We start from the raw sequence: 24414 nt of genomic DNA on the forward strand, positions 1-24414 counted from the left end.
CATCCTGCCTGTGTTCCACCGCACCCAAAATAATAGGCATGCTCCTCGACCGTACGATGGAGATCTTCCAGGGCTGCATTCAGTTGCTTTCGCAGCAGGACATAAAGAATGACACTGGAAGCCACCACAGACAGTCAGACATTTAAATCAAAGTATCGTTCTCAGGAGGTGCTTTTGGGTTTGCTGCAGACCCCAAACAACACACAACTGTGCATCTCTTCTAAGCATGCCTGCAGCCATGATCATTGGAGAGACACGCTTTTCTTATACCTTTCCAATTTAAGGAAAAGATGAGGGTGTCTGGCTCAGATGGATCTTTAAAAAAACCCCTACAATAATTAATGAAGGAAGGATCCTATTTGGTGTCAAAGAAGTGAAAAGATTTCCAGGCAGGATACAGGGTCCAGGCACAACAGACACCCTGTGAGCTAGGTGAGGCTGAGAGAGCTCTAGGAGATCTGTGACTAGCCCAAGGTCACCAACCTGGCTTCATGTGCAGGAGCAGGGAAACCAACCCGGTTCACCAGATTAGCGTCCGCCGCTCATGTAGAGGAGTGGGGAATCAAACCTGGTTCTCCAGATTAGAGTCCACCACTCCAAACCCCCACTCTTAACCACTACACCACGCTGGCCAGCAACCACACCAGTGGAGTAATCACACTAAGGGAGAATTATCCCAAGTCCCCGCTGGTAACTGGCAGCAATCCAACATTTTGTGTTTTAAAAAATACTGAAGAGATTGAGCCCCTCTGGCACAAGCACATTCTCAGGACTTTCCATGGTTTACCTCAAGCGTGGTTTGCACAATCTTCTCCACAGATGAGAAATATGCCTCCCACAGGAACTGGGTTTGTTGCTGGAAGGCTAAGATCTTGTCGCTGGGGAGGCATCGGACGGTGGATGGGATCTAAAGAGCGAGGAAGAGCAAACAGAGAGCCTTATGACCGATGGAGCCAACTAGACATTTTGACTCCAAAATGAAGGGCAGGGGGCCCTCGCAAGCAAGGGCAATTGACCAAGCTGTGATTAAGACAATGTGTAAAAACTGAATTTGTATGATCCTTATCCTGAAGATTTGAACAAGTGGGAGCTGTAATATTTTTGGAAATGTAGTTTTGCACAATCTGTTTGCTCTGGCCAATGGCTATGAACAGGAGACTGGGCTATACTGGATTTCACAGGATATTGGAGTTTGGGTTGGATTTTGGAAATAAATTTACAGTACAATCCTAAACAGAGTTACTTCCAAATCCTCATATCCACTGAAATCAACAGGCTTAGAAGGGCGTCACTTTGTTTAGGATTGCACTCTTAATTAACAGAGGCTCAGCCAGTCTGTAGATTAGAATCTCTGTTTTAAACTGTTACAGTCCATGAGGGGCATTGAAACCACTGATGGCATTTGTCACTTCCACTGCAAAAACAAGAGCAACTCATTCTGAAAGTGTGGAATGCACAGCAACTCCCATTTTCAACTACAACTGTACACACCCTAATATTGCCAGTATCAAACTGCAGATATCACACATGCTTTCTTTCTTTAACACTGCGCTGAATGATTCCAAGGCTAATATAAAATCTGCCTCATTGCTTGTATTATGCCCACTGGTTCTAGTATTTTGCTACCTGAAAAAGGATACCCCCCCCTTTTTAGGGGGAAATGGTAGATGAATAGCCAATGGCTGTTAAATCTAGGGAAAGGAAGGAAAAGGACATTTGTTTCCCCTTCTCTCTGAAATCCTAATATACTTAAAAGGTAAAGGTAAAGGTCCCCTGTGCAAGCACCGGGTCATTCCTGACCCATGGGGTGACATCACATCCCGACTTTGTTTATGGGGTGGTTTGCCAGTGCCTTCCCCAGTCGTCTTCCCTTTACCCCCAGCAAGCTGGGTACTCATTTTACCGACCTCGGAAGGATGGAAGGCTGAGTCAACCTTGAGCCGGCTACCTGAAACCGACTTCTGTCGGGATCGAACTCAGGTCATGAGCAGAGCTTGGACTGCAGTACTGCTCCTTACCACTCTGCGCCCCAGGGCTCCTATATATACTTATACTTAACCTTTCATCAATTGATAATTGGATTCTGGATTTCCAGTTTCATAGAAATTATTAATCTTGTTGCCACAATTAAATAAATCACCAGATCTCCCTTTTCTGCTTCAAACCAGATCCTGAGCTACCCTAGTAGGAATAATGAAGAAGAAAATGGAATATTGTGACATGGGATTTGATTAGGGTTGCCAGCCTCCAGGTACTAGCTGGAGATCTCCTGCTATTACAACTGATCTCCAGCCGATAGAGATCAGTTCCCCAGGAGAAAATGGCCGCTTTGGCAATTGGACTCTATGGCATTGAAGTCCCTCCCCTCCCCAAACCCTGCCCTCCTCAGGCTCAGCCCCAAAAACCTCCCACTGGTGGTGAAGAGGGACCTGGATTTGATCTACAGAATTACTACAGCTCCTTTTTTTTAAATCTAATGTAATAGAGCCATCTTTTCTTAAGCAAGTTCCTAGCTTGCAGATGGGACTAGAGGAGAAGTTAAAACACATCATGGGCTAGTTAGACTGAAATAACTGCTCCTGTAAACACATCTCAGAAAGAAGTCTGGGAATGCTTGCTTGCACAAGATTTTCCTGCTGCCTTTTCAGACACAACCCGCTATCAAAGAACGCTTCATCCCAGGGCTGTGATGACGAGATCACGGCGAGGCCGTCTGTACAGTAATTCTACAGTTCTCCCCATGAATAGGCCAACGCTCTCCCGAGGACCGACTGCACGATGCCATCTTGTGTCAGGCTGCACGATGCCATCACCCTGGCCTGCCCCTCATGACACAGCGCGGGCATTGTTACCTGCAGAAGGAGCCGCTCGTCCCCGACAATGGCCGATTTGCTCCAGTCAATCACCTCCGAGAATGGCAGCTCCCAGCCATTGCTGAGTAGCATGGGGATGCAGGCGGCCTGGATCAACGAGAGATGGGGGGTGGGGGAGATGACAAAGTTGCAGGAAAGATAAGTGCATCAGTGGTGGCAGTAGGGTTGCCAACCTCCAGGTAGCTGCTGGAGATCTCCCGCCACTATTACAACTAATCTCTAGCCGATAGAGATCATACTCCATACTCAGATGCAGTCAACCACTGAATAGCAGTGCTAGGAAGCAACACTGAGGGAGGCCTTGGCCTGTAGGCCCTGTTTGTTGTTGGCCCTCCAGGGCAACTGGTGGCCAGTATTTGAAACAGGAAGCTGAACTAGATAGGCCACAGTTCTGATCCAGCAAGGCTAGGGTGGCCAACCTCCAGGTACTAGTTGGAGATCTCCAGCCGATAGAGATCATTCCCCCTGGAGAAAATGGTCACTTTGGCCATTGGACTCTATGGCATTGAAGTCCCTCTCCTCCCCAAACCCCGCCTTCCTCAGGCTCTGCCCTAAAAACCTCCCATTGGTGGCAAAGAGGGACCTGGCAACTCTTGGTGGCAGCCTTGGGATTTAGAGATCCAGTCAAAAAGGAAAGGGAGAGGTCTGGTTGTGCCACAGCTCAGCAGCATCTATGGATGCTTTGCACCCCTTCTGGAGTTTCCAGTACTCTTATGGCTGCTTTTGCCGTGCTTGTGAGGTCTGCCACAAGCCCTCAGTGTAGCAGCCAGAGAAGTAGTGGTGGGAAATGGGCCGACAGCACTCCTCAAACTATCCACTACCGAGAAGCTCTGCAGCAGCCGAACGGGGGGAAAGAAACTTGGAAAGCTTCTAATAGGAGCATGAACCAAACCGAGGCTTGGTTTGCATGCTCACAGTGCCAGCCTAACCAGATTGCCCACCTTCTGAGGCCATTTATTATATTTACAACTTAATCAATCAATCTTTATTGTTATATACACACAAAGGGTTGCCAAGTTTTGTGCCCAGGTCTATAACCTTAAAAAAAGACGGCTGAGAAGTGATCTTAAATTAAAGAGTGGTATAGATTTCAAGTCCTTGGGGTGACTTTATTTTTAGCTTTCGTTAAAAACACATTATGTTTATTTGTAGTCGTGCAAAATATGTTCTATGATTATTTTTATAATGTTCCCATTTTTGTATCTGCTGTATCTGCTGTATCTGCTGGTTGTGGACCGTAATAAAATACTTTTGATTTGATTGACTTGAATCTTTATTGTTACAGTCAACGACCAGCATATGTACACATTACAATTCTTATAAAAGAGAAAAACTGTATGAAATCAAAAACTAAAAACCCTGATTGAATAAATAAGCCAAGGATAACTATAAAGCTGTCATAAGTGAATTGTGCGAACCTCAGCTACAATAATGTGTATATATAAGACCATTAATCCTCCTCCTTACTTATGAGTGCGTTTCTTTTTCTTTATGGCTAAAAAGCAGAATTTTGCCATTGCATGGGATACAGCAGCCTCCCTATTCCTCAAGCTATAGTTTGACCAGGGCTAACTCTGCGCACTCCAAGAAAAAAGTTCAGATGCTTAAAACGAGAAAGCAGAAGGAAAATATCCCACCCAAGCAGGGCTCGTTGATTCTAATGGGTTCAGATTCATAGAATCATAGAGTTGGAAGGGACCACCAGGGTCATCTAGTCCAACCCCAGCACAATGCAGGAAATTCGCAAATACCTCCCCCCCACACACCCAGTGACCCCAACAACATGCCCTTTTCACAGCCCTGGTCTAAATCGCCTCCCCCCATTTTGCAGCCGGTAAAAAAACTGTGAAAGATCCACAAATGGATCACTGAGCAACACCTCTTGTGCAGCCTTACAAAAACACACCCTTCAAGTACCTGTAATGCTTCCAGGAACCGAAAGGATCCCAAGCGTCTCCCTCGGGGAATGATGCAGAAGGTGGAGTTGTGCAGGAGTTCCTGGTAGTCAAATCTGGGAATAAAAGATACAAGCCTCGTTACAGAAAGCGATAACTGAAGGCCCTAGCCAGTTGCTCCCAGCTAGGGTTGCCAACCTCCTGGTACTAGCTGGAGATCTCCTGTTATTACAACTGATCTCCAGCCAATAGAGATCAGTTCACCTGGAGAAAATGGCTGCTCTGGCAATTGGACTCTATGGCATTGAAGTCCCTCCCCTCCCCAAACCCCACCCTCCTCAAGCTCCGCCCCAAAAACCTCCCACCATTGGCGAAGAGAGACCTGGCAACCCTCCTCCCAGCCCTTCTCTTGACCTGGGTCTGCTTTAATTAGCTTTTTTGGCTAAGGGGTCTGCTTTAATTAGCTTTTTTGGCTTCCTGGAATAGATGGAACCTGATCGACTTCTGGTTCAATTCTGCCAGGATTCCGTAGGAGGCTATGGACTCTATGGCATTTAAGTCCCTCCCCTCGTCAAACCCCACCCTCCTCAGGCTCCGCCTTAAAAAAACCCACCGGTTGCCAAGAGGGACCTGGCAACCCTAGACTGGTGCCCGTGGTGCCATGGTGCTGCTGCCACCTGTCCTGATGCCCGCCAAGTGTTTTTAGAGAGGTGGTGGGGCCAGGTAGGGCTTTTCCCCAACAAGGCTTCTGATTGGCCACTGGAGTTCAGATCAACTGTGCAGATTTGAAAAAAAATATTGCTTTGGCAGCAGCTGCCTGCCACCGCAGCGAAAGGATCATCACTGTGGGACTGGAAGCATGCTGTGTGTAAGCAGGAAAATACTTTGCAAATAATATGTTCATTTTAAAGCCATCCTGTTGAGCAGAGCTTCTGTATGAAATGTTGAGCTACTATTAATTATGCATAGCCTTGTTTTGTGGTTGGCTTCACTTCCTCCAGTAGCCATTTGGGGGTTGCGCCTACCCCCCCCACCCATGTCAGAAATCCAAAGGTGCCCACAGGCTTAAAAAGATTGGGGACCGCTGTGAAATTCTTGGTAGGGTTGCCAGGTGCCTCTTCACCACTTTCGGGAGGTTTTGGGGGCGGAGCCTGAGGAGGGTAGGGTTTGGGTAGGGGAGGGACTTCAATGCCATAGAGTACAATTGCCAAAGCGGCCATTTTCTCTATCGGCTGGAGATAAGTTGTAATAGCAGATCTCCAGCCACCACCTGGAGGTTGGTAACCCTAATCCTTTTGCGGGTCTTGAATTTATTGCCCAACAGACTTCATTGGATGACAGGGATGCCCATTCCAGGATACGCCTCTGCCTGTCTGCCTTCCCTCCTCATGCATCGCCTCTACTCCCTGTGGCTTGTGGGGCCTTAAACAGGGCAGCTTCAGGGGTCTCCAATTAGTAGGGTTGCCAGGTCCCTCTTTGCTACCAGCAGGAGGTTTTTGGGGCAGAGCCTGAGGAAGGTGGGGTTTGGGGAGGGACTTAATTGCCATAGAGTCTAATGGCCAAAGCAGCCATTTTCTCCAGGGGAACTGATCTCTATCGGCTGGCAATCAGTTGTAATAGCAGGAGATCTCCAGCTACTACCTGGAGGTTGGTAACCCTAGCAATTAGATACCCAGGCTCTGTTGGCTCTACTGCTGCCCTGCAAATCACCACCAGTACGAATCTGCTCTCATTGGCTGGCTGCTGACTAAGCAATGGATAGGGTTGCCAACTGCCAGGTAGTAGCAGGAGATCTGCTAATTCAACTGATCTCCAGCCGATAGAGATCAAATCACCTGGAGAAAAATGGCCACTCTGGCAACTCTATGGCATTGAAGTGCCTCCCCTCCCCAAACCCTGCCCTCTTCAGGTTCCGCCCCCAAAATCTCCCACCGGTTGAGAAGAGGGACCTGGCAACCCTAGCAATGGAGGCTTCGTCACTGCAGAACAGAGGTTGGGGAAACCCCTCAGGGATGCCAACCTCCAGGTGCGGCCTGAAGTTCTCCTAGAATTTCAACTGATCTCCAGACTACATAAATCAGTTCCCCTGGAGAAAACAGCCAAATCTACAAGAATTTCCCAAACCAGAGTTGACAGCCCTACCCATCTTAGGGGTTTTCCTAACTTCATATCCTGATTTTGGTTGCCAGCCTCCAGGTGGACCCTGAACATCTCCCAGAATTACAACTGATCTCCAACGACAAAAATCAGTTACCCTGGAAAAAATAGCTGCTTTGGAAGGGGGACTCTATGGCATTATACCCCACTGAGGTCCCTCCCCTCCCCAAACCACACCTTCCTCAGGATCCACCCCCAAATCTCCAGGGATTTCCCAATTTGTGGCTCTGAAGCTATGGAGGATTCAAATATAAAGATGCTAGGGCTTTTCAGCTCTTGCACTGAATCATGAGCTATGGTCTTAAGAGATGCCTGGGGGTTGGGAATAGGTGGAAAGTATACAACATATACAACAGCACTATATGTTGCATATATACAGTTCATATCCTGCACATATAAAACCCAGAGGATTAATTGTGCCAACACATCCACAAGTTGTAACATACGTTGCAACCCAGTTTCAAAAAGCCACAAACAGGCAAAAGCATTTCCTCCCCCCGCCCAATGAGAACAAAGGGTTTCATCTAGGAATCCAGAGTCAGCACATTTTACTGCATTTTTTAAAGATAAAACTTCTCACAAAAGGTACAAAAACTGCCAAATTAGATGCGCTGGCTCAGGTTGAAATTGAGTGCACGATCACAAGGTTTTATTTCCACCCCTGAGTCTGATTTATCATTGCATGCTGCACACGGTGATATCAAACAAAACCAATCTTTGCATTAAAAGCACACTGGCTCCAAAAAAGCATACAAAGGAGTCAGGCGATCTGCTAAAGGATAATACAAGGAACAATTCCAGTTAAAAATCCAACCCCACCAATGCAACAGGACCCCCAGTGCTGAACCTGAATATTGATCTGATGAAACATCTATATGGCTATGCAGCCAAAGCTTTCATAAGAAACATAAGAAAAGCTATGCTGGATCAGACCAAGGTCCATCAAGTCCAGCAGTCCGTTCACACAGTGGCCAACCAGGTGCCTCTCGGAAGCCCACAAACAAAACGACTGCAGCAGCATTGTCCTGCCTCAGTTCCACAGCACCTAATATATTCGGCATGCTCCTCAGATCCTGGAGAGAATAGGTATGCATCATGATTAGCATCCATTTTTACTAGTAGCCATGAATACCCCTCTCCTCCATGAACATGTCCACTCTCCTCTTAAAGCCTCCCAAGTTGGCAGCCATCACCACATCCAGGGGCAGAGAGTCCCACAATTTAACAATGCATTGTGTGAAGAAATACTTCCTTTTATCTGTTTTGAATCTCTCACCCTCCAGCTTTGAAGGTGGTTCACAAGCCCTTTCCAGTCTTTACAATGGCACATACCAGGAACCTAGCAACCGAGCTGCAGATCCTCTCGATATGCAAGGTTGCCATGTCGTGTGAACGGGAATAATGTGCATATTTATCATGCACATACATCTCTGGTATGCACAAACTAACCACTGGGTTTTCCAGAGTCTGAGTCCATGCGTACCCAGGCCTATACACGGTTGTTAAATATGCACATTGCCCCGTTCACAAAACATGGCAACTGCAAGCATCTGGAGGACCTGCTCCCAATATCCAAAATTGAGGGGCTCCCAGGATGCACAATTTGTAAAGTCTAAGAAGGGCTACAGCAAAACATGTAATGAAACCATAAAATCTCTGTAAAAATAAAAAGCAGCCGCACAAAGAAAATGCAGTATAAAAATTCTGCTTCTCTTTATTTAACCTGGCTAAAGATCTTACCACCCAATGCCAAATGCTCGATGAAGCAGCGCTCTCTTACCTGCCCCGGGCTCTGGTTCCTCTCTGTTCCATCAATGACAGAAAAGCCTGGAACCAGGAACTCCTTTAGGAGACAGCCACTGAGCATTTAATTTATTTACGTCATTTCATTTTTACCCCACCTGTCTCCCTGTGGGGTCTCAAAGCGGCTTACACTGTTCTCCTCTTCTCCATTTTATCCTTCAACATTCCTGTGAGGAAAGTTAGGCTGAGAGTGCACGACTGGCCCAAGGTCACCAAGCAAGCTTCCACGGCAAAGTGGACATTTGAACCGGGGTTTCCCAGATTTTAGGCCAATGCTCTCACCACTACACAACATTGTCTCTCCCTGTCACACCACAGCGGCACTCTCAGAGCTCACATATAAGGAGACAGAGGAGACCAGGGAACAAACATGCCCAGCTCTGGACATTGCACTTTTAAAGACATCAACAAATTGGAAAGGGCCCAGAGGATATCGACAAAGATGGTCTTGAAAATAAAGGCCCAAGGATACCTTACCCTGTGGTAGAATAGGCCCTCCAAGGCATCTGGGCACCAGAGGCTGTGCGAGGTCTCCACCTGGCACGTACCACCCACTCGGCTTTCCATACCCTTGGAGGGGTTTTCTTTCCCTCTTTTGGTTCCATCACTGCTACCACCTGGCCTTTGTAGGAATTACCCACAGAAACGACCAGGACTCCCAGCTTTCCTCCCTATGTTGCTGTTCCTGTCTCATGCTTGTGTCTCCCACTACCTAGTGCCTGCTTACCACAGGGACAGCTTACTGCATTTGCCCACGACTGGGGAATAGCAGTTTCCCAATGGACTACCCCACCCCTTCTCCTGTCGCTCGTTTTAAAATGGCATGCTCAAAACGGTGGAGGTCTATATGATACAGAGGCCAGTTGCCAGCATTAAAAGTTACAAAACATTTATTAAAAAGAAAAAACCCACAGGTATACTCTCAGCACAGCAACACTTTGAGCAAAGGATCCAAAAGAAAAGTGTCAACATGCAATTCCTCTATCCCTCACTCTGTACATGCCCTGGCTGATTTTTTTCTAAGGCAGGCTCCTTAACTTAATTACAGTGGTTCTAAAAGGTTCCCATTACCTCAGAGTCTTTGTTCAGGGAGGCAGCCTGCCGCATGGCAATGGCCACCTTCAGCAGCAGCTCGGTAGAAGACCTCCTTCCTCCTAGAAGGAATCAGCAACAAAGAGACTCTCCTCTCTGTGCCAAGGAGTTTAATTATCTCTGCTCGCCCATCCCCTGGGCTGGGCAGGGCAGGTCAAAAAGCTTTTCCTGACATCTCCAGGGAACATTTCTCTATGATTTTCAACTTGCAAAACTCTGTTCCCTGTTAGATGTCACCTTTCCGGTAGGATGAGGGGCCTTGACCATCCCATTGTCTCCCGCTAGCATTTCTAAAGAGTGGCTGAGGTGAGGTTGGTGAGCAATTGAATTGATTTCCTTCCTCTGGCCTGTTCTCTGTCAAGAAAAAGAGAGGGGGGAAACTTTAAAAACTAAACGTGAAGGTTTTGCTCAGTCCAAACCTACAAAGAAAAGTGCATTTCTTCACAACATGTCTCCCCTTCCTGTCAGACATCTGTAGGGAGTCCCATGTTGAAAATGAACACCTAGGTGGAGGTCTGATTCAGATCAGTACCTGAGGAAAGGAGACTCAAGCCTTCTCCCCCGTGCACTGGTTTCCCGACCTGAAATGGTCCCGAGGAGCTACTATTTACCCCGCTGAGGGAATTTAGGTATATTCATGGGCTCCTCTCTGTATCCATTCAGGTCTGAGTTGGGTCCCTTACGTACATCCTGCCTGCATGAGTTAAACACAGACCACACTCACGGTGCTGCAAGCCACTGACAGAGAGAGCTGTTATGTGCCGAGCGGAGCTCAAGAGAGAGCGAGAGGTTTCCACACAAATCTGTCAACTTGTTTTTCCCTCTCAGCACACATAGAATCATAGAAACATAGAGTTGGAAGGGACCACCAGGGTCATCTAGTCCAACCCCCTGCCCAATGCAGAAATTTCACAACTACCTCCCCCACACACACCCAGTGACCCCTACTCCATGCCCAGAAGATGGCCAAGATGCCCTCCCTCTCATAAACTGCCTCTCATGATCTGCCTAAGGTCATAGAATCAGCATTGCTGACAGATGGCCATCTAGTCTCTGCTTAAAAACCTCCAGGGAAGGAGCACTTACCACCTCCCGAGGAAGCCTGTTCCACCGAGGAATCGCTCTAACTGTTAGAAATTTCTTCCTAATGTCTAGATGGAAACTCTTTTGATCTAATTTCAACCCGTTGGTTCTGGTCTGACCTTCTGGGGCAACAGAAAACAACTCGGAACCCTCCCCTATATGATAGCTCCTCTATATACATGCCTTAAATGCCCACCAAGCACCTTTGTACATGGGTGAATTTCCTGCGGGGTTGTGTACACAAAGTTTTGTGTCTTCTACTTTATCCACAGTATATTTTTATTTTGCTCATCCTCCATAGTATACCTTGTTCTCCCTTCCCTAATTTATTCTCACAACACTCCTGAGAGGTTAAGCTACCTCAATGACAGAGAGCTAGCCCAACGACAACCCAGTAGGGTTGCCAAACTCCAGGTGGGGTCTGGAGATCTCCCAAAATTACAACTGATCTGTGGCTTTAGGGTTGTCAACTCTGGGTTGGGAAATTCTAGGGAGATTTGGTGAGGGAACTCAGTGGGAATGTGAAGCCACAGAGTCCATCCTCTGAAGCTGCTGTTTTCCCCCCAGGGGAACTGATATTTGTGGTCTAGAGATCAATGGTAACTCCAGAACTCGAGGATCCATCTGGAGGTTAGCAACCCAATACTTTTTCTGTGCCTGTTCAATAATATTTGATTGCCGGAATCACATCTGTAGGGGCAATGACATGGTTATTTCACACCTCAAGGTCAACCAGCCCTGCGTTTAAATATCACTGGAGCAGTGTGGGTAGGAAGGATCCTGGCGAAACAGTCCTCAAGCCCTGAGGTCATGCACAAACTGGCCCTAGATAGGAGAGAGAATATTTAGGGTTGCCAACCTCCAGGTTTCAGCTGGCAATCTCCGGCTATTTCAACTGACCCCCAGCCGACAGAGATCAGTTCACCTGGAGCAAATGGCCGCTTTGGCCACGGGACTCTATGGCATTGAAGTCCCTCCCCAAATCCCGCCCTACTGTCTTCTACAATCAAAACTGCTCTTTTTACACACAAAGAGACACAAACCCACATCTCCCTTCCTTGGAGGGGTCACCTCTTCCAAGCTCTGATGGATTCTTGAACACAATCCCTGGGGAACCATCTCCTAACAAGCAGGGCCCATTGAAGAAACATCCAGAGTCATTAAGGAACATTAGAATCCTTTTGTCACAGTCCAGGGCTCCACTCCCTTTAGGCCAAACCCATCAGTGAGATGATGAAGCAGCAATCTCACAACAATCCATTACAGGAGTCTTGACTCCAGGCAGTAGGCCGCCAAGTTCTTTTATGGTGCAATTAGGGTTGCCAGCCTCCAGGTACCGTTGTAAAAAAGAAACAGTATAGACTCAATATATAACAAACATTTGGGGTTACCGCACTTTGTATTCCCAGCGATGTATTAAGAGTTTGAAAATGTTATAAAAAACATCGCTTTAAAAGGGTTTTGGGATACCACAGCTCATACATGGTTGGAAGACGTCTTCACAGCTAAAGGGGCCAAACAAAGTGCGAACAGTATTTTTTATAACATTTTCAAACTCTTAATACAACGGTGGGAATACATAGAAAGTGCGAACAGTATTTTTTATAACATTTTCAAACTCTTAATACATCGTTGGGAATACAAGTGCGGTAACCCCCATTGTATTCTATGCAGCTAACTAAAAAACTAAGTGCAACAAAGACAATACAAGTGGTTACATGCAATATACAAATATATACAAAAGTTAATCAAAAATGACAGTCAACGATGCTTATAGCATAATAGCTATCTCCAAAGGAAGATGAAGGCAAGAGAGTCCAAATAGGAGACGGTGGTTAATAACCTAGCGTCTATGATGGCAGAAGTTGCTCCAAAAGTGCTCTATGGCAAAGGCGAAGAACAAAGGAGGAAATGCTATTCCGGATACTCGTAGCGCTTTTACCACAGCATAGCTTCATCAGTCTCAAAGGTTAGAGGATAAGGCCCATTTGAAATAACATCTTACATGCCTGGGAGGTTCATAGTCTTTTAGATATCAAAGTTGTAAATTTTGTAAAAATACTTTTTAATTTTAGTTTTTATTTTTAATATTTAATTTTAGCTTTTCAGCTCCCACTAGGAATGGGCTGCTGGAGCAGTGGCACAACACTCCATGTACAGGGTTGCCAACCTCCAGGTACTAGCTGGAGATCTCCTGCTATTACAGTTGATCTCCAGCGTATAGCGATCAGTTCACCTGGAGAAAATGGCTGCTTTGGCAATTGGATTCTATAGCACTGAAGTCCCCTCCCCACACCCTGCCCTCCTCAGGCTCCGCCTGCAAAACTTCCCGCTAGTGGCGAAGAGGGACCTGGCAACCCCAGGTGCAACAGCCCCTTCTTGGCTTTCTAAAAAACAAAAATACTCTACAGTGTGAGGGCTGATCAAAATAGAGGGAAACAACTGTCCTGGGTGCCAATACTCCCAAATATAGGCCAGCAGCTGTAGTGCGTGAAATGGTGGGCATGCACTGGGCACGCACAGCTGCTTGGCATGAATAGTGCCCTAGCGCAAAGTCCCACAATGGCAACTAGGGTTGCTAGCCCCCCCCCCGGCCACTGGCAGGGGACGTGTGTGTGTGGGGGGGGCGTAGGGTTGCCAGATCCAGGTGAGAAAACTGCTGGAAATTTGGGGATGGAGCCTGGGGGGAACAGGGACCTCAGTGGGGTACAATGCCATAGAGTCCCTCCTCCAAAGCAGCCACTTTCTCCAGGGGAACTGATATCTGTAGTCTGGAGATGAGCTGTAATTCTGGGGGATCCCCAGGTCCCACCTGGAGGCTGGAATCCCCTAGTGGCATCCCCGTGTGTTTCTTAGCACACCAGTAGAAAAGAGCAAGAGTCCAAGACTATCAAAATTTCTGGCAGGGTATGAGCTTTCATGATCCACAGCTGACTTCTTAACACACTAATTTGTCTGTACCACTAGTCCTGGATGGGCTCAGGATTAGGGTTGCCAACTGCCAGGTAGTAGTAGTAGATCTGCTAATTCAACTGATCTCCAGCCGATAGAGATCAGATCACCTGGAGAAAAATGGCCACTTTGGCAATTGAACTCTATGGCATTGAAGCCCATCCCCTCCCCAAACCCCGCCCTCTTCAGGCTCCACCCCCAAAATCTCCTACCGGTTGAGAAGAGGGACCTGGCAACCCTACTCAGTATACAGGCATGCGGAGAGGCATCTTTAGATTTTCCACTTCAGTCTTGGGCCAGTTCTGCCTGCAAACACACCCTCAAGGAGTAATCGCCCTTTGCTAAATCCAAACAGGCCCTCATTTGGTATTTCAATCTCTTCCCTCTGGGAGGGATTCAGGATGGATCACATGAGCCCTCTGGCCCTGACCTTTCACCAGCCCTTTAGACCAGAAACACAAAGGAGGCAAGACTTGATGTATTAGTCTCTCCCAAAATATCTTCCCTAGGACACAAACGGCTCTGTCAGGCATGTTCCTAGTCCCTATGGTTCTTTTTTTTTTTTTTAATAATTTTTTATTGATTTTCAAAATATAAATTTGTCAACAATTTAACAACAATTGAAGGTATAAGTCTTCAGCATGAAAATGTCCATATGTTGTTATAAATGTAATTTAATGAATATATATATACTGACTTCCCCACCACCTCCGTCTACCTCAAAATAAAGTGGTGTAATCTATCATTTATAGTTCTGATCCTAATATTATTCTAGATATCCAATTTACTCTTAACTCTTGTTTAATATATCTATTTTACTTTTCGATCAATTATAAAGATAATACATTATGGATCAGATTAAGGGTAGTCCCTATGGTTCTGATACTGTTGCCAGGTCCCTCTTCGCCACCGGCGGGAGGTTTTTTTTGGGGGGGGGATCCTGAGGAGAGCAGGGAGGGACTTCAGTGCCATAGAGTCCAATTGCCAAAGCAGCCATTTTTTCCAGGGGAACGGATGGAGATCAGAAGAAGAGTTGGTTTTTATATGCCGACTTTCTCTACCACTTAAGAAAGAATCAAACCTGCTTACAATCACCTTCCCTTCCCCACAACAGACACCTGTGAGGTAGGTGGGGCTGAGAGAGCTCTAAGAGAGCTGTGACTAGCCCAAGGTGACCCAGCTGGCTTCATGTGGAGGAGTGGGGAAACCAACCCAGTTCACCAGATTAGCCTCCGCCGCTCATGTGGAGGAGTGGGGAATCAAACCCAGGTCTCCAGATTAGAGTCGACTGCTCCAAACTACTGCTCTTAACCACTACACCAGTTGTAATAGCAGGAGATCTCCAGCTACTACCTGGAGGCTGGCAACCCCATGTTTTGATTTTTGGAAGCCCACAACCTGGCAGCAAGCCTTTCCCCCCCCATCCTTATTTTGAGAAGTCTGCCCTATGAACATCAGCTCCCAAGGATGAAAGAGACCTCTGTGCAGGCTCCTCGGTGAGAGGTGCATTCAACTTCTGCCGTGCCTGAAACCACAGCGGAAAATCCAATATTTACACTCATCTTGGACACACCAGCTTGTGTTTCGACCTCTCGCTTCCACCAACGACCGGCAAACTGGGGCAGGGAGAACAAAGGAGGCAGTGTGGGCACAGATGGGCGTGGAATGGTACTTCTGGCATTCGGGAAGGAGGTTCGTCCCCCCCTCTCGCACTAAACATCACCGGGTCGGACTGAAACGATTGTACAGTTATCCAGCCACACTCAGTCTAGGGAGAAATCTGGGGTCTGAAAACCTACCAGGCTCCAATCTCATGATACAATGCAAACCCCATTGCTTGTAGTAAAGTCTCAGGTGTTGTTTTTGCAAAAAAGCTTTAGCAGTCAACTTGCTGGCATTTAGCGGAGACCTAGTTCTGACAACCAGATTATTCTGACTAGAGTTGCCAATTTCCAGATGGGGGACTGGAGAGCTCTCAGAATTACAAGCGAGCCTCAGACGACACAGATGTTCCCCTGCAGAAAATGGCCGCTTTGGAGGATGGAATCTATGGCATTATACCTAAGGTCCCTCCCCATTTAAAGGGTTGCCAACCTCCAGGTACTAGCTGGAGATCTCCTGCTATTACGACTGATCTCCAGCTGAAAAAGGTCAGTTCCCCTGGAGAAAACGGCCGCTTTGGAAATTGGACTCTATGGCCCTGAGTCCCTGCCCTCTCCAAACCCTGCCCTCCTCAGGCTCCACTCCCAAAATCTCCCACCGGAGGCGACCCTAGCGAACCAAGGTTTCCCAGGTCCTAGTCCAAGACCTTAACCACTACACCACACTGGCTCTCATGCCTCAGCCTAACCTACCTCAAACGGGTGAGCAAAGAATCAGGTATTCCAGCCTGAACTCCTTGGCGGAAAAGCGGGATAAAAATGTCACAGGTGCAGAGGCGTTACGTTCAGTTGTAACATGCACGCTGCCTTAAGAAGGGTAAATTTGGCAGCTCGAAGTTTATAGAGCACGGACGTAATAGTCAGTTCTGATCAAAGCTGGCCACAGGGGTGTGCTGACCAAGGAGAAGCCGCCAGTGCTATATATAACACAATTCCTCAGACCCCAGCGCATTGGCATAGTGGAAAGCCTTTTCCCCAAAAACACAAATCATGAGACAATTTGCTGCGAGTGAAGAAATCACTCAGTTTCTCTCACCCACAGCACACAAAACAGAAGGGGTTTCTGCAATACTCAGTGCAAACGGTGAACTGTTTTTTTCCTCCTTGCTGGGACATGAAGACTCTGGCCTAATTCAGGGCCTCGTCCAACTTTGAGTAAAGGTGGTGCTGAAAAGAGTGGGCGAGCCAGCTCCCTTTGCAGGCCTTTGCTGCCCAGAAAGAAAAGAGGACCTGAAAGGGAGACCTGCATTCTTTCCCGACTGTCGCAAGTCCCACGGCGACTCCCGCCAGGATGTAGGCTGCCGTTTGTTTGCGCAGCCCGTAAATGCAAACACGAAACTCCAACATTGGGCGGCACAAGGCTAAGGAGAGTGGTTTTGCTCAGCAGCAGAGCAAATAAAGCCGAAAGCCCCACAGTGTGTACTGGGACACCCCACTGTGCCTCGGGGAATCATGTAATACAAGACTCGAGCGCCCACCCATAGAGGAGGATAAACCTCCTGACCCTGCTCGATAAATACGGGGGAAATCGGTTGCCAGGTCCCGCTTCGCCACCAGGGGGGGAGGTTTTTGGGGCGGAGTGCGGGGTTTGAGGACAGGAGGGACTTCAATGCCATACAGTCCAATTGCCAAAGCCACCATTTTCTCCAGTTGAGCTGATCTCTATCGGCTGGAGATCAGTTGTAATAGCAGATCTCCAGCTAGTACCTGGAGGTTGGCAACCCTAGCTTGCCCCTGTTCTTCTGTCAAGGACCATTGCTGAAAATTCCACAGTGTGGCACGCCTTAGCTGTCCTTTGCAGTCTGCAAAGACAACTTCAGTTATTGATGTTAAAAAATAATCATCATCTCTGTATGCCAGCATGGTCGAGTGGTTAAGAGTGGGGGGACTCTAATCTGGAGAACCAGGCATGATTCCCCACTCCTCCACATGAAGCCTGCTGGGTGATTATGGGCCAGTCTCAGTTCTCTCAGAACTCTCTCAGTCCATGTGGAGGCAGGCAATGGCAAACCACCTTCAAACGTCTCTTGCTTTGAAAACCCTATGGGTAGGGTTGCCAGGTCCCTCTTCACCACCGGTGGGAGGTTTTGGGAGCGGAGCCTAAAGAGGGCAAGGTTTGGGGAGGGGCTTCAATGCCATAGAGTCCAATTGCCAAAGCGGCCATCTTCTCCAGGTGAACTGATCCCTATCGGCTGGAGATCAGTTGTAATAGCGGGAGATCTCCAGCTACTACCTGGAGGTTGGCAACTATACCTATGGGGTCACCATGAGTCAGCTGCGACTTGACGGCACTTTACACACACATATGTCAGTTGCAACCTACTCATGGTGACCCCAGAACCACAGGGTTTTCAAGGCAAGAGATAAGATTTGAGGTGGTTTGCCATTGCCTTCCTCTGCATAGCAACCTCAGTCTTGCTTGATGGTCTCCCACCTAAGTACTTTCCCTGGCCAACCCTGCATAGCTCCCAGGCTCTGATGAGAATGTGCTAGTCATGGCTGCATTTATAAAGGTCACCCAGCAAACTTCCAGGGCACAGTGGGGGATTCGAACCTAGGTCCCCCAGATCCTAGTCCTGCCCTCTAATTGCTGTACCACACTGGCCTTTTTTGAGCGTTGCATGGCTTCAGTTCTAATTCAGAAAATTAAGTGTACGTGAGATGTCAGACGTTTGGGGAAGACAAAGCAAAAGATTAATGGATTTGCTATTCTCTGGGAGGTTTGGGTCTGGAAGTGGGAATATTGGCTTGTCCTCGGTTAGCAAAAGGAGTTCATAGTATTTCCAACTGTGGCTATCCAAAAGCAACAACCCACAAGAGGTTACAGTGAGGTACAGTGAATCACCGGGCCTTGCCGGCTCCAAGAATCCATTCCAGAAAAAGATATCCCCATACTTAGCTCATCTTTCAGTTGTTTATACAGGGCTGTGGGCATTTGCACAGACAACCACAACTGTGCTGAGCAAGCGTGCAACTCTGACCTCTGGAGTGGCATTTAGTATCCTGCAGATCTCAGCTTTCAACAAAGCAAGCCTCTCTAGGCTGTACTGGGGCAGACAGGACTGGGACTAAGGCATAAACAATGACTGCAGGAGTTTCGAGGAGGGATTTGAAAAGAGGAAGGTTGTTTGATAAACAGGGGGCGCAACACTCCATGTATAGAATAGGGTTGCCAACCTCCAGGTACTAGCTGGAGATCTCCTGCTATTACAATTGATCTCCTGCCTATAAAGATCAGTTCACTTGGAGAAAATGGCCACTTTATAGGGTTGCCAGATCCCTCTTTGCTACCAGCGGGAGGTTTTTGGGGTGGAGCCTGTGGAGGGCGGGGTTTGGGGAGGGGAGGGACTTCAATGCCATAGAGTCCAATTGCCAATTTTCTCCAGGGGATCTGATCTCTATTGGCTGGAGATCAGATGTAACAGCAGGAGATCTCCTGATACCACCTGGAGGATGGCAACCCTACCACTTTGGCAACTGGACTGTGTGGCACTGAAGTCCCTCCCCTCCCCAAACCCTGCCCTCCTCAGGCTCCGCCCCAAAAATCTCCCACCGGAGGCGAAGAGGGACCTGTCAACCCTAGTATAGAAAGCTGGCATGTTGTGTGAGAGACAGTAATGTACAGTGGTTATAGTGCTAGACTAGGACCTGGGAGATCCATGTTCAAATCTTCACTTAGGACTTTTTTACTCATTTTTTTGCAAATTCAGTGGCTAGGAATGCTTTATCAAGAAAAAGAACTGCAGGGGAAAAAGAGGAAAACTATAGCCTTTTCAAGCCTGCGGGCACATTTGGAATTCTGACACGGCATGGTGGGCGCAGCAACAATAAGGCTGCCACAGGAAGCGGAGGCCACCACAGAATGATTGCCACAACTTTCCTTCAGTCACACAATGAAGATTCTTGTGCAGTGGTTGCAGCTGCTGTCAAAACAACATTTTAAAAAATCTGCACAGCCAATCAAATCTCTAACTGTCAATACGAAGCCTTGCTGGGCGAAAGCTTTCTCACCCCACCCCCACTTCCTAAAAAAAACTTGGCGGGTGTTGGCCTGTGCCATGGTGCCCACGGACGCCCTTTTGGGCACCCCTGCTTTAGCCCTTTCCTCTTCTGACATTTTCTCAATGGAAACCGTCATCCTGAGCTGCCTTTACTTCTGCTGGGGAAAACTTACTGCTACGTGCCCGCCCCGGAGGTAAAAGCACCTTCAGGTTATGAATACATGAAGCTGCCTTAGACTGACTGAATCAGACCCTCGGTCCATCAAAGTCTACTCAGACCGGCAGCGGCTCTCCAGGGTCTCAGGCAGAGGTCTTTCACATCACCTACTCGCCTGGTCCCTTTAACTGGAGATGCCAGGGGTTGAACCTGGGACCTTCTGCATGCCGAGCAGATGCTCTACCACTGAGCCACGGTTTTCTCCAGTGAGAAAACAGTGGAGGGAAAAGGGTTAAAACTCCTCTCCCTCCCCATCTCTCTTCCTGCCATTCTCCGCCTTGATAAAGCCATCCCAGAGTAGAGTTGCCAGCCAGGTTCCTCTTTGCCACCAGCGGGAGGTTTTGGGGGTGGAGCCTGAGGAGGGGAGGAACAATATATGCCACTCTGAGCACCCTGGTAGAAGGAAGAGAGAAAAAAGTCATGGACAGAAATAGAAGGGGAAGCAAACTGGGCCAAAGCTGGCTTGGCAGAGAAGCGGGGGGTCGGCTTCAGCCACTCATTCTGCTGGAAACCTTGTTACACTTCCAGTTACACTTCCATACACAATGATTCCAGAATGTGATGGACATCTCCCCCATTAACTTTACAGATCACATAAAAACTTCTTCCCCACTATGCAGCAATAATAAAGATTATCTACTAATATTCTTTCCGTAGCAGAATAAGGTTGCTTCCTGGATACAGAAGAGTTCTTTATCTGTCCTTAGACAGAACATATTTGTTAAAGCTGTCACTTCGGCAAGAGAAACTAGGTTGTTTTCAAACTTTTCCTCTCTTTAACAGGTCACGCCTGACAAAGGTTTCACTGTTAAGCAAAGTTCGTCCAGGAAAGCAGAACGTTGCTAATTGCCAAAACGTGACACACACCCCACTCCAGCAGCAGCCAAAGCCTGCTCTGGCCAATCCAGGGCTGGACTTGTCCAAGGCAATGTCACACTAGAACTTGGGGTCATCCATTATGAATTGGTTGGCATTGGATTCGGGGCAGCCCTCACCACCCATAAGTAACTTATGCAATTCAGCCCACAAGATGTGCTGAAGGCCTAGAAGCCTTGACACCTTTTGTTTCCCAGTATAAAAGATTCTTAAGTGTAAGGATGTGTCACTGGCAACCAAGATCAAGTTAATTCATGCCATTGTATTCCCTATTACTATGTATGGGTGTGAAAGCTGGACAATGAAGAAAGCTGATAGGAAGAAAGTAGATACCTTTGAAATGTGGTGTTGGAGGAGTGTTACGGATACAGAGGGCTGCCAAAAAAACAAATCAGTGGGTTATAGATCATATCAAGCCTGAACTGACCCTAGAAACTAAAACGACTAAACTGAGGCTATCATACTTTGGTCACATTATGAGAAGACAAGAGTCATTGGAAAAGACAATCATGCTAGGAAAAGTTGAAGGCAGCAGGAAAATAGGAAGACCCAACAAGAGATGGATTGACTCTATAAAGGGAGCCACGGCCCTCATTTTGCAAGTTTTGAGCAAGGCTGTTAAAGACAAGATGTTTTGGAGGACACTGATTCATAGGATCGCCATGAGTCAGAAGTGACTTGACGGTACTTAACACACACACACTATCTTCTCTGACTGGCCATGGATCTCAGGCAAAGAATGGCTTTCCTAGTGCTTGTTATCTGAGATCCTTTTACCCAGAAGATCCTAAAAAATTGAGCCTGGAACTGTCAGCCTCCAGAGTTGGGTTACTGAGCTGTGAAAGCCAGCATGGTGTAGTGGTTAAGAGCGGTGGTTTGGAGCAGTGGACTCTAATCTGAAGAACAGGGTTTGACTCCCCACACCTCCACATGAGCTGCGGAGGCTAATCTGGTGAACTGGATTGGTTTCCCCACTCCTACACATGAAGCCAGCTGGGTGACCTTGGGCTAATCACAACTCTCTCAGCCCCACCTACCTCACAGGGTGTCTGTTGTGGGGAGGGGAAGGGAAGGTAATTGTAAGCCCGTTTGATTCTTCCTTAAGTGGTAGAGAAAGTTGGCATATAAAAACTATCTCTTATTCTTCTGTATTCCTTCCAAGGGCAATCTCTGCAAAGAGCAAAACTAGCCCACGCCTTGGGGCTGTATAACCTCTAGCTTACACAGGAGCAGGCAGGGGGATTTGCCGTATCAAAGTGTGGGTGGGAAATTAGAAATTACAACAGTCTGGGAAGCAAAACTCAAAACAAAAATCTTCCCTGTAAGTTGAAAGCCAAAGACATCAAAGAGCTAGGTTAAAATCCTTCTCTTTGCAGGGTTTTTTTTTTTTAGATGAGTCCTAAGTGGTACAGTCCCATGAGGACTGTACCGAATTCTGTTTCTGCATACTGCAAGCAGTCCATCGTTTCCTCTCAGCTGGTGTTCAGCCCCTGGAAAGGGATTCTGGCTCAGGGAAGAGAAATGTTGCCTGTAGCTCCATGATTCTTGCAAGGGACAATGGCTGTTTTTACAAAATGCAGCCACGGAGGACTCTCCAGACATTTTCCCCTCAAAAAGCAGCCCCAGTGCTGCAGGCAGGAGGCAGGGATGCTGTTTCTCCATTAAATTGATGGGGGGGGGGCAATTTTGTCAGGAAAAGGGGCATGAAGAGAAAAGTTTAAGGAGCCTCCTCCCAACTCATGCCAATCTCCTCCTTCAGATTGCAGCCTCAACTGCTATATTTCATTTTTTTAAAACAAGAAGCATCCCTTAGAAGAAGAAGAGTTGGTTTTGATATGCCAACTTTCTCTATCACTTAAGGAGGAATCAAACCTGCTTACAATCACCTTTCCTTCCCCTCCCCACAACAGACACCCTGTGAGGTAGGTGAGGCTGAGAGAGCTCTAAGAGAGCTGTGACTAGCCCAAGGTCACCCAGCTGGCTTGATGAGGAGGAGTGGGGAAACCAATCCAGTTCACCAGATTAGCATCCGCAGCTCATGTGTAGGAGTGGAGACTCAACCCTGGTTCTCCAGATCAGAGTCCAGGATTCTTTGAGGCAAATTGTTATGGTTATAAAACCAATAGGAGGGGTGCCCTGCAATAATTTACGGTATTGACATTTTCCGTTATCTTTAACAAGAGAGAAAGAGAAATAATCAGCATCTTTACAAATGATATTCAGAAAAACAAATATATTATCTCTTGGGATATTACAAAGTTATTCGGAAGAAAAAAATGCTCCAAGTAATCAAGAGGATGCCCTTCTTGACGGTCTTTGAATTCCCAAACCAGCTTTCGGTCTTCATCCGGGACGTTAACCAAGTAACCAATACATGTTTGCCGTTTCGGTGTGGCTTTATTCGTTTTTCAAAGGGAAGCAAGACAGTTTGGGACCTGCTGTTTTGGAAATTGTTTATTGGACGTCGGCATCCTCCTGAATTGGGTTTGAGTGGATTCCAAAGACACACGCGCAAACTACCCCGGCAAAATCACGATCCCTAACTTGCCTTTTGGGGAGATTTGCGGTGTTCCATTTCCGTCAGCGGGTCTCCTCAGCCAGCAAATGTCTGAGCGGCAGCTATTCTATAATTAGTACGTCCCACAGCCATGCTGCGATCCAACGTTCGTAAATATTTCAGCAAAGAAACACTGACAGTCAGTTTACTAACGCATTGTTTTAGAATCATTTTGTGCAGAACTGGCAATTCACAGATACAGCAGGCAGAGAAAATGAAATATGTTATATGTTGGGCGGGGAAGGGGGGAGATGCTAAAGCTCGGTGCGAAATCAAGGGTGCTACGTAGAAACGTAGAGCCGGAAGGGACCTCAAGGGTCATCTAATTCAACCCCCTGAACAACGCAGGAGACTCACAACTACCCCACACCACCACCACCACTCACCCCTGCTCTATGCCCAGAGGAAGGCAAAGAACCCTCGTAGAATCCCTGGCCCAGAGGAAAATTCCTTCCTGGCATATATAGGAGGGTCATGCAGAAGTCACTGGGAATAATGGACACCATCTTTTTCTATGCAACCATTCTTGGTTTTCCTTGCTCGCTTTTTGCAGCGGTCCCATGCCTCTTTTGGCCTCAATTCCATATTGTGTGTGTTGTGTTAAGTGCCCGTCAAGTCGCTTCCGACTCATGGCAACCCTATGAATCAATGTCCTCCAAAATGTCCTCTCTTTGACAGCCTTGCTCAGATCTTGCAAACTGAGGGCCGTGGCTTCCTTTATTGAGTCCATCCATCTCTTGTTGGGTCTTCCTCTTCTCCTGCCGCCCTCAGCTTTTCCTAGCATGACTGTCTTTTCCAGTGACTCTTGTCTTCTCATAATGTGACCAAAATACGATAGCCACAATTTAGTCATTATAGCTTCTAGGGCCAGTTCAGGCTTGATTTGATCTATAACCCACTGATTTGTTTTTTTGGCAGTCCACGGTATCCGTAACACTCTCCTCCAACACCACATTTTAAAAAAATCTACTTCCTTCCTATCAGCTTTCTTCAATGTCCAGCTTTCACAACCGTATTATTATTATTCCGTATTATTAACCTGTATATTGCAATCTTTCACATACAGAGTTTTTTGTATGCACGGAGCCAATATCCAAACACCTGAACTAGTTTTGCTGCTTGCTGTTGCCAAAGAGAACACTTTGACTTGTGCAACGAAGCGTGATAGCCTTTGCAAAATCTGCATCCTGTGAAATCCAGACCAGACGGGCTTCCCTAAGCATTTTCGAGTCATCTTGGGTTAAGCG

The 24414-nt window shown here is 47.3% G+C and overlaps 1 protein-coding gene across 1 annotated transcript in view; it reads right to left on the reverse strand.

The window, feature by feature from the left end:
• Positions 1-24414, reverse strand: part of EXTL1 (exostosin like glycosyltransferase 1) — a 63450-nt gene that overhangs the window by 17553 nt on the left and 21483 nt on the right. The window contains exons 2-4 of the mRNA XM_056847667.1: positions 4791-4884; positions 2853-2960; positions 788-907 (exon numbers count right to left, since the gene is read on the reverse strand). Of these exons, the coding sequence (XP_056703645.1) occupies positions 788-907; positions 2853-2960; positions 4791-4884 (322 nt within the window). The remainder of the gene's footprint in view (positions 1-787; positions 908-2852; positions 2961-4790; positions 4885-24414) is intronic.

Source organism: Euleptes europaea, chromosome 3 (genome assembly GCF_029931775.1).
Source record: "Euleptes europaea isolate rEulEur1 chromosome 3, rEulEur1.hap1, whole genome shotgun sequence".
NCBI classification, from domain to species: Eukaryota; Metazoa; Chordata; class Lepidosauria; order Squamata; family Sphaerodactylidae; genus Euleptes; species Euleptes europaea.